An 11,194-nucleotide genomic window follows, 5' to 3' on the forward strand; every position below is an offset into this window, starting at 1 on the left:
TATATATATATATATATATATATATATATATATATATATATATATATATATATATATATATATATAATGATCTTGTATCCAGTAGACGTGAATGATGAGTAATTGGCACGTGTAAAACTAAGATCTGGTGACTATACCCCCTCTCCCCTGCTCCACATGTCAAGTTTATGCAAACTCAAACAAAAGTTAGGTGCACGTGACCTTCTCCACCATTAAGAAAGGCAATCACGGGCACTTCAACGTCCAAGTTAATTAACGTCGAGAAAGTACTGACGGGAGGTAGGATGAACAATGAACAAGAACATGAGTATTTGGATTCCAGTTGAACAGAAAATGTCAAACAATTTTTTACTTCGTAGAAATTTCATCACATTCGAATGATACCAAGTGCGAACTTTTATAGCAAGAGCGAATAGGTAATTCTTGTTAGATGTGTGATATGTGACTCATCCTAATGACTCACAAGACAAATCTCATGGCGTCACATCCGGTTATCCAATATCAGAGGTGACTTTAAATTAACTAAAAAATAGCCACCTTATGCTCTAGGCTCGCAGCCTAAAAAGTAGATTGAGAGGCTTTTGCTGCACAATTGTCATTAGACATACAGAAGAAAAGATCATTAAATTGGAACGATGTGATGAAAGATGCCTTGTGAAATAAAGGTTTCATCGTTTCAAAAATGTGTTGCAACAACTTGTGGGCTTCGAACATGAAATTTTTTATTTTTTAGGTGGCTAACATGTAACTTGTCTCATGGGGGACAAGACAGAAAAATACTTATGAAAATATTATTTTAACTCTCAATTTAACGCAAAATTTACTTCACTTATTATTTGTCATGTCTTACATCTCATTCCCTTGCATATTGTGCTTTAATTAGTAACCATCAGCTATTACTGTTTTGTAATTAAGGATATTTTATTATTTTTTAATATTCTGTTAAATTTTCAGGCGAACAGTACCATTTTTTTCGGAAATCTATATATCTCACTTTGAAACAGAATTCAACTGGAGATTATTACAAGAATTTTGTTATTTGTATACTGATTTTTGACACTTTAATTGACACTTGCATTGTTGTCAAGTGTTAATTAGATGAAAAAATTGTTTGAAATTTAAACTGTCAAATAAGATAATGACACGTGACAAAGTGTAAACTAAAATGTACATGTAACAAGGTTCTTATTACAATCACATTTGTTGTATATTCTATTTGATAGCTTTTTTGATCGAATGCTGTTGGACAGTTTAAAAAAAAAAAAGTCGTCTTTTTATTCAATAATTTTTTGTCAACATATTTTCCTGCGCAATAACATGGTGAAAGTTAATTTACAAGTGGCAAAATCCAAATTATTATTGATTTGGTTTGGTTTCGTACACGATTATTTTAATTTGTTTGATTTAAATAAATATTTCAAACAGTTCAAATAAAACAGTTTACGCCCTAATTTGTTATATAAGGTTAGATAAGCACTCTAATTAATTTAATCCAAGTGCTTTTGTGAGATTAATGGCCATGAAAATATCTCTAATTTCCCTTCTCTAAATCTGTCGGTTACTATCTCCAATGTTTATCCAAGCACCACTTCACCGCTTCCCACAATCATGACACGTACGTGTCATGCTGTAGGGATTGGGTGTAGGCATCCTCTCTAGCGAGAGAAAAAAAATGGTTACCTTTTAAGGAATTTAAGAAAACGACCGCTTTTGTATTCAAGATATCAATTATGTCATTTTTTAAAACAAAAATTGTAGATTAGAAGAAGAGAGAAAAATGAAATAATATTTTATTGGAGACCAAATGAGGACATAAACAGATGGAAGACAGTTGAAACTATTATGATAATTGAATTATCTTCCAAGACACCGAAAGCTGTCCAGCGGATAAAATGAACTTTTCCTGAAAACTTTAAAAATTTGTCATTTCGCTAATTTTGACAAAAAAATAGTCATTTTCCAAGGGTGACACGTTGCAAAAGCCACTTATAACCTATTTGTGAGTAATTTTGAGAATTGATTTTTTGACCGTTAGAAGAAAAGTTGGGTCCACATCTGAGAGAAAAAGTCAAATATGACGTCTGGAATAGTAAAATAACGGTAAAAATTAAGGCCGTGATTGATTTGCCGTTTTAGACCCATTTTCTGTTTTCCGTTTTCGAAAATGCGAAAAACGCGTTTGGTCCGTCGTTTTTGAAAACGTATTTTTGAAAATGAGTTAAAATTTATAACTGAAAACGCAAAACGACTTTTTATCATTTTTAGCGTTTTTAGTTATAAATGCTCAAGACGCGGAAAACGGATCGTTTTCGGGGAAAACTATTGAAAATGAAAATGCAAATCAACGACTACCTAATTTTTTGGTGAGAAAAATTACTCTCAAACAGACTCTTAGTATTTATCTGTTTGAAGAACCGAACACCGCCTCACCGCTTTCAACATTTATTCACACAAGTTTGAACATGTGAGCAAGTTGCAATCCCACATGTTCCTTCGGCCTTATCTATGCATTCAAAGTCCTATTAGCTTGGGCGAAAAACGATAAAAGTCGAATGGCAGAGCAATGAATATACAAAATGAAACCCTGCTACCTGGAATAGTTTTTTGACATAAATAAATGTTGAGGTGACATGCAATTCGATTTATCTGTACAACTAATATAACTTCACAAATCGAGTCTTAGAAAGGTTTGTTTTACCTCATCGAACCATGAGGACAAGGTCAGTAGCAGACAAAAACATACTATCAAAATTCAAAAGGTTTTCCATCCGTAAGCAAATCATGTACGTAACCACTCAAGTAAAAGAAGATCTCTCATTCTAATTTATAGTAGTCAGTGATCAAAGATAGAGATACTTGTCAAGGGCCATCTGGACCTTGAACATATAGCACATTCTGTGATCAAATTTTAGTATATATAAGAACTACAGACTGCAAGGGATTATCAAGGAGATCGCCAAGATGAGAACAATTGTAATGTATGTCATTTTTAGTATGATTGTGTTGTCACGTTGTTATTATTATTATTATTATTAACCTTTATTAAATATCTTCTCCATTAAATTTCCTAACTTCATCCTGACAATAACTATAGTCGTTCATACAAGGGTAAATCCAAGAATTCGAGAGAGCTAGGGTAAATATTTAAAAATTCTTCAATCAGTATATAAATACACTAAAATGTAAAATATTCTTCAAATGCTCGCCTATGTTACGCAAGCGCGTGCAGTTGCTCAATATTTTTTTCTCGATAGAGCCAACACAGATGGTCGCCTTGGTGCTGGCTCCGTCCTCGTCACTATTGTCTTGCGCCGAGCGGGGACAATTTTGACCGACTCCTACCGACAAAAAGCATCGATTATTGAGGGCTTGATTTGATTCATTAACTTTTCAAAAATATTATACCATTAACTTAAATCTCAAATTTTTGCTTTTTCTTTTTCTTTAAGGTCTATGGACCGGGTAGAGCCTTGCCTTTAGTCGTCGGCCCACATGTCGATTTGATCATTGCCACATCTTATCCAAGAAGTCTTGAACTAATTAAGAGGTAATGTGTCGGAGCACTTGGCAAAAGATTGGAATAGCAATTTTATATCTTGCTAAGGCCCTACTTGAGCCCCATCAATTTGAAGAAATGTATTATAAAATAATGATTGATGAAGAATGTATAGTTAAAAAAGAATGAATTTTTTTTTATTTGCGTATAATATTATTTTAATGAAGAATGTGTAGTTAAAAATGAATACTGTTGAAAAAATAATAAAAAAGAATGTAAAGTAAATGATAACAAACGGAGACTAATGCTGATCGAGTGAAGCAGCCCTAATGGTATCTTATTATGCACCAGGGGAGAACTGAAGCTGCCAGCAAACATGATACGATCTTTTACTCCAACATTAATCAAATAAAATAAGGTGAAAATTGAAGATTGTCCGGTAGTTTCGCTTCCTTAATTACGAAGAATGCATGTTCAAATTACCCGAAACCTAGTTGATATTAAACCTATTAAGAGAAGAACATTACAAAGCTGGAAGAAATAGTACAATATTCAATGACTCTACTAATAGATAGCACTCGACAGCACGCTTTATTCGTAGTACCTTGTATAAAATCACATACTCAAGAAAAACACTGCTTACATCGTTGACTCGAGAAATGGTAACATGAAGTCGAAGAAGTTGCAAATGGAACTAGAATTCGAATCTCTCTTCTTCCAAAACATAAGATATAAGCATTTATCCATTTTTCTGTGTTCATTTTGGGAGTGGGGTATTGGCATATCTCCACGTGAAACTTTCAAGAGCCTCTGTGGGAGTTTTTATCCCTGCCACTTCATTGACAGGTACTGCATCAGAAATCTCTTTCAAATCATCTTTGGTAAGTTTCACTTTCACGGAGCCAATATTTTCATGGAGATTTTTTATTTTGGTCGTACCTACAAATATTACAAGATTGATTGACATACGATTGCTAAAATCAAAACAAATTCATGAGATTATTATTACAATATATATTTCTGTCATCATCCGTATTTTTCAATTATAATATATATATATATATATATAAGAATATGCAATTAAAAAGTAAGGAAAATTTTGAGTTTACATATACTGTGAAAAATGAGTTCGAAGAAATATGATTTTTTTAAAGACTAGGGCTTATTAATGGGCTTACCCGGAATAGGTACAACATCATCTCCTTGATGAAGAACCCATGAAATAGCAAGTTGAGCAGGAGTGCATCCATGTTTCTTAGCTAACTTCTCTATACGAAAATAAATGGCCTTGTTCTTATCGAAATTCTCTCCAGTAAACCTTGGGTGATTTTCCTGATGGTAAGAAAATTAGGCAATGTTCAGCAAATACACATTACTGAATCGAAGAAACTACTAAATCATTTTGGTTATAAAAGAAGAAATTACACAACGAAAATTAATAGACATAGATGCAAACATACCAATGCACTATTTGGATGCACCTTTTCCACTATGGCCTTCCCAGCAAAAAACCCTCTGCCTATTGGACTATATGGAACTATTCCAATTCCAAGTTCCCTAATCATCCATTCCAAGAAGAAAAAGAAAATAAATCCTATATGAGAACACAACTACTGAAGGGAGGATAACAGTAAGAAAAATTATATATGCCTGAAACATAATAGTGGATAGAAGATGGACCGGGGAAAAATAGAAGATGAATTGGGAAATTGCAACATAGACTGAAAGAAGGAAAAATACTTCTTTTATGCAAATGTTCAAAATACCAAGTGTTCGGTAGTTTAACGCTATGATAAAGACAAGTTCATATCAAGAAGAAAAGTACACAAACGTGAACTATTAAAATAGAAAATAAGAGCCAAACATTGCAATGTTAATCCTAGAAGGAAAATGACATCAATTACTAACTCTATGTTCTGAAAAAGCCAATTTCAAATTCAAGCATCTGCTTTTAAGTTCCCAATTAAATTGCAATTTGTCAAACTATTTACTGAAAATGAAACTATAATAGACATATTTGAGAATTAAGGAAAACCTGCAAACTGGAATTATATCTTCTTCAATGTCACGAGTCCAAAGGGAATATTCTATTTGTAGAGCACTAATGGGATGAACCGCATGAGCCCTCCTTATTGTGTCTGGGCTAGCTTCTGATAATCCAATATATCTTATTTTACCCTCGTTGACAAGTTTTTTAAGTTCTCCCATCTGCGACACACACACACACACACAAAAATTAAAAAAAATTAAAAATGTTCATAACATGAGGTAATATGTGAGTAAATTCGAAAGCATGATAAGAAAAACAAATACAAGAGAAAATGAGATTCATGGTCATTAATCAAAATAATTGTATACGACAAAAAAAAAAAAAAAAAAAAAAAAAAACCCCCCTGTCGCTTCAATAGGCACAGTCTTATCAATTCGATGTATGTAGTAGAGATCAATATAATCCACATCAAGACGCTTCAGACTATCTTCACAGCAAGAACGGGCATATTCCGGTGAACCTTTTACTATAACCTCAGTCGGTGTAATTCCGGCTACTCCAAATTTTGTAGCTAACTCAATCTTTTCTCGAGGTAACTGCTTTAGTGCCTGCAACATTGGAATATCTTCAGTAAGAACACTCAAAGATGACCAACAAAATGTTCATATGTTACACTTAATGGTTTTTGAATCAATAGTCATCTATTTGTCATCTATTGGTCCATTACAGCAAAGCAGGAGTTAAAAATGACTTCGAGAATAATCCAAAGACCAATTTATATCACCCTTCCAACGAATCGCTTCTTCATAGATTAAAACTTTTTAATATTGTATTCCTACGTAAATTTTTGTAGATCCTACAGATACAAAAGCTGCACTTTTATCAATCATACTTCTAGAATTCTGTAGGAAATTTTTATCAAATTCAAAGTTGGATAATAATTTACATAATTGAGCACGAAGTTTTAAGCAGGTGGATATTCAAGAAAGATGTCCGTCCATAATTTTTTTATCCTTAAATTTATTCTCTTATTGTCATTGTAGTCGCTGGGTTAAATAAGCAAATGGAAGAACAAAACCAATATTCACAAACCTGTTCAAACAAATCAAACCCAAAGTTGGCCATAAATACCAGCCTCTAAAGTGTAGTTTCCTTAACATCAAATTATCTGAGTGATACCATCCTTACATAAGTGCAGACATGCTAAAATGTATTATGCCTCAGCCTTTGCAACAAGCCCAGGATACAACTCGTGCAGTTGGCCTCATGGGTCACAGCTTATGGGCTAAAGCAACTTTCCAGGACTTTAATGCACAAGTCCGACACCAATAACTCAAAAAAGTAATGTGGCAGCAAATAAAACAACTATAAAATTAGTTGTTGATAGTACAAATATAAAGATTGTATGTGTTTTGGCAAAAGAAACCTCACAATTTCAGGGGATGAATATTAATCAGCTATTCCCATCATCTTATAACGACTAAAAAGGAAAAAAGTAGCTTGGCAGCAGATAGTGTGCTGCCATAATGTAAGGTATCTGAGAAATTACCTTTCCCACCAAGTATTCGTTGGCATAGTTCACACCATAGAGATTAGAAGTGTCAAAAAACGTAATGCCTTTACTAAATGCCTCTTTAATTACCGCAATTCCTTCCTCATCAGGAACTGGATTATTGTAGTTACCTGAAAGCCCCATACAACCATAACCTAACTTTGATACCTGCAAGGAAAAAATGCTATATCACTGGAAGAAGAATTAGATTCAAGAATACATTATCGGAAGAAACTAATGAATGACTGTTCCATCTTTAAGGAAACAACTGCAAGTGTTTCATCTTGAAATTTCTTCAAAGTCAAGTATAACTTTTACTTAAGTTTTAGCACTCTACATGTAATTTTTAGATGGACGAATAACGATTTTAACCAGATTTTTTTTGCCCTCTTATTGAACACAAATTTCATGAATTAATAATTAAATTGACAGTGTTATACACTTACGTTATAGATAGCATCAAGAGAAAATGTAATAGATACCTACAAAAATAATTGCAAATGTACAGAGATTGCTAAATCATCAACCAAAAAGGTTACCAATTGAATCAAATAGATCTCTTGATGCATTCGGTTGAGGGGAAAAAAAAAAAAAAACTTCAAATGGGTTTACAAATTGAATCGAATCTGAAGCTGAATGAATTAAGAAAAGAAGAATACATACCTCTAGTCCTTGGGTTCCAAGTTTCACTCGCGGCATTTCAAATTGTTCAGCCATTGCTAACTTTCTACCGCTTTTCATATCAAACCGCTCTTTTTCCAGTGAGTTGAAGATCCCACGACGTCCACAGAGGAAAACCAGCTGGGTCAGGCTCTGCGTCAGCGATTACGTAAGGTTCTGAACCTAAGTGCCATAATTTTAAAAGTTGAGGGACATGAGTGCCATAAAAGGGAGGCCAAGCGACTACTTTATATAGAAGATAACATTAAATTTTAGGACACGTTACGAAGCATAGAGCAGCCTCCATAATTAGGGATGTCAAAAGGGCATCATCGACTCGTCGAAATAAGGTTCGTGGGTTGTCTGGGCTCATAAAATTACAAGCTCAAGCACGAGCAGAGCGGGCCTAGTGGGGGCTCGTTGAAATGAGCTGCGAGCCAAACGGTCACTTTTTTAAAAAAAAGTGACCGTTTTGATCACTTTTTCAATTACCGTTTGGTCATTGAAATATTTTTATTTTTATTTTTTTTTCCTTCCATTATAAATACTCTCTTAACTCCTCTTTTTTTTTCATATCAATTATCTTCTCAATCACTACTTCTCATTTCTCAACTATATTTTATTATATCAATTATCGACTTTTTACTCTTTTATACTACAAAATATACAATATCGATTAATTTTTTACAATTTATTTAGTTACAATTTCAATTCATCAAATTCTCAATTCTCACTACATTTATATTTTTTTATTTATTATATTTGGATTTCATCATAAATAATCAAACAAACGGATCAACGCTCATTTGTTGAGAGCTTATTAGATACGGAATGTGGTTCACATGGCGAATCGCCTAGGACGCCGCAAGTCAATTTCCAAATGAATTTACCGGTCTAAATGACGTACTCATACTTGAATATGTCACATTCACGGTCATGAAAGCTACAATCCAATTGATTTGGATGATACTAAGGTTCCCGAAGCGGAACATGAAGACGAAGATGTCAAATTAAACATTCTAGAAGCAAGGGGAAAGCGGAAGGGCAAAAAATAAGCAAAATGTTGAGATCACTTTAAGTTGATTTCAACGGAAAAAGTCGTCGCTGACCTTGCAGAATTTAAGGCAGTATGTAAATACTACCAACAAAGATCGACATGACAAAAAGGAATTGATACCACTCATATAATATCCCGAAATTTTATAGAATATAATTTAATTTTATTTATGTTATATTTTTAATGTTTTGAAAGTTTAGGGACTAAAGTGTATATAAAGTAAACTTTAATAATATTTAGATTAAAATATAAATATTGACGGGACGATGATAAGTATACGAATATTGGGCTCGTTAGATAGATAATAATTAAAGACGCATTTTAGATTCGAGAAAAAATTAATTTGGGTTAGTCGAGCCTAAGTTATCGAAGCCGGAAGATATAACATTAAAATATTATTTTTATTACTTTTGTTTGGAAGAATTTACGTGGAGAGAGAGATGAAAGTTGTTGAGATATTTTATTGTTTTATTATTAATAATAATATTTTATTAATTGTGTTTTGCATTGGGAGGTCTCACGTGAAGTACTAGGATTCTAAGTAGGTGGTAGGTAAGTGATAATTGATTTGTTTATTAAATGAAATAAAGGAGAGAGAGAGAGAATTATGGGAAGCCACGTTCCTAATGGTTAAAACAAATTCCCTTGTATATATATGGTGCACTGCCACGTGTAAGATATAAATTACTTTTTTAAATTGTGGGCAGTTGGCAAGATTTGGGTCAAGTTTCTGTTTCAACTATTTTGATCCATATCTCTTTCCCCACTCCCACACGTTTCCTCATTTTTTTTATATAGATATTTTTATTATATCATATGAAAACAATAGCTTTCATTCACTTCACTGTAATATTATTGCACGATAAGGCAGAAAGAAAAGAAAAGATAGTTGCAACGTGATTTTGGGTTTTCTTATTTCAAGAAATTGTTGGAGCGTGAACCTTGTTTTGACTTCCAAAATTTAAGCAGTTTAACAAGGTAGGATATGAGGTGCAGTATTTTTTTAATTTCCCGTTTAATTATTTTGGCTACATGTGGACGAATTTCATATTTATGAAAGTTAAAGTTATGATATTAATGCTATGATATGAATGATATGGCCATTCCGGTACAATGAAATGAAATGATATGATGTGAGCTCTTACCGGATTTAAAGTTATGCGATGGTATGGTATTCTGACACTTGTGTTAAAATTATTTTTCGGGATCGCACCATTAATGTAATATCCTATTGAGTATTCCCATGTACTCACCCTTTTCATACACCTCACAGGTTAGATCGGGTCCTGTTGGAGCGTGGTGGTTCGATGCGTGGTTGTGCCTCATTTGCTGGACAAGAATTTATAATTTTAACAAGTAATTTTAGTTCATTGCCATAGACATCCTATTTTAAAGATTAAGTTATCATTTATGTTTATTTGTTACATGGATGTTTTGTTGTTTAATTCATTTTAAATAGAGCTCGAACTATATATTACTGCTTTTATCGATTTTAATGGTTAAAAGAAAATTGATTAACTGTCAAGTTCACGTCAAAGACTTTTGCATTTTTCTAAGGCATCTACAGCCTTTTCAATATTTATAACATGCATGGCCAAAACAATGATTCTGTACTTCACACCAAATTTTCAATTGTTTGCCTACCACAATTAACTTTATGTAGTGGAGTTGTATTATTCATTTGTATTTTGAATTGGATTTTATGATAAAAATATTCATAACCCATATTCACTAATCATGATAGTATAAAAAATGTTAAATACGGTCAAATGTCATTTCATTTTAAGATGATAATTTAAAATTTATTAATCATGTGGTTTCCAATAAATTTGATCCTTTTATAATAAAGTTGGTAGCGACTAAAATAAAAAAAATAAAAAAAATAATAAAATCCAATAAAAAATTTGGGTCGTTACAACTCATCTCAATCGCCACTACAAATCATGTACGGCCAGACATGGACTTCTTCCAACTGGTCAAAACAATTGCAATTTGGTAGTCTAGGCGCCGGTTCTATGACTTCACCCCTATTCACGTGGATGTATTTGAAGGACAATACTCGAACTGAAATGGTGAAATTTGTTACCACCACTGAGTTGGCTTTGGCTATTGCAGACAACCAACACTTCGTCTCGTTCGTGAAAGAATATCTGCAATCAAGTTACGTTGGGGTAAGTCGAAACAATTTTCGTGCTGATACAATACAATATTTCAATAATTCAAAACAACAATTAATTATGGATTTACAACAATATAGGAGTGTTATATCTTAAACCTCTGATCTATGAGAATGGGTTAATAAAAGAGCATATATAGTTGCAACATACACTATATAGACCTACTTTGGTGCATGAATAAAAAAATTATTGTTTTTAGAATTATTGAATTTCCTCACAATACTAATAATATATATAATGCTATTATCACTATTGTTAAAGA

The 11,194-nt window shown here is 32.8% G+C and overlaps 1 protein-coding gene across 1 annotated transcript; it reads right to left on the minus strand.

Annotated features, from left to right (window-relative positions):
• Window positions 1–3,921: 3,921 nt before the first annotated feature.
• On the minus strand, window positions 3,922–7,915 carry LOC111377482 (perakine reductase-like). Its single transcript, XM_023000588.1, has 7 exons — window positions 7,702–7,915; window positions 7,036–7,206; window positions 5,891–6,094; window positions 5,532–5,704; window positions 4,957–5,053; window positions 4,675–4,828; window positions 3,922–4,435 (listed from the first exon to the last, which is right to left on the minus strand). The coding sequence occupies exons 1-7, from the start codon at window positions 7,777–7,779 to the stop codon at window positions 4,254–4,256; spliced, it is 1,059 nt and encodes a 352-aa protein (XP_022856356.1). The 5' UTR covers window positions 7,780–7,915; the 3' UTR covers window positions 3,922–4,253.
• Window positions 7,916–11,194: the final 3,279 nt, after the last annotated feature.

Source organism: Olea europaea, unplaced genomic scaffold (genome assembly GCF_002742605.1).
Source record: "Olea europaea var. sylvestris unplaced genomic scaffold, O_europaea_v1 scaffold1661, whole genome shotgun sequence".
Taxonomy (NCBI): Eukaryota; Viridiplantae; Streptophyta; class Magnoliopsida; order Lamiales; family Oleaceae; genus Olea; species Olea europaea.

Bases quoted from the DNA above. Each gene is read 5' to 3' on its own strand.
- LOC111377482 (XM_023000588.1), bottom strand. From the start codon at position 7,779: ATGAAAAGCGGTAGAAAGTTAGCAATGGCTGAACAATTTGAAATGCCG. The intron at 7,207-7,701 runs GTATGTATTCTT...TTTTCCTTGCAG, and splicing joins TTGGAACCCAAGGACTAGAG to GTATCAAAGTTAGGTTATGG. The intron at 4,436-4,674 runs GTAAGCCCATTA...TAATATTTGTAG, and splicing joins TGATGTTGTACCTATTCCGG to GTACGACCAAAATAAAAAAT.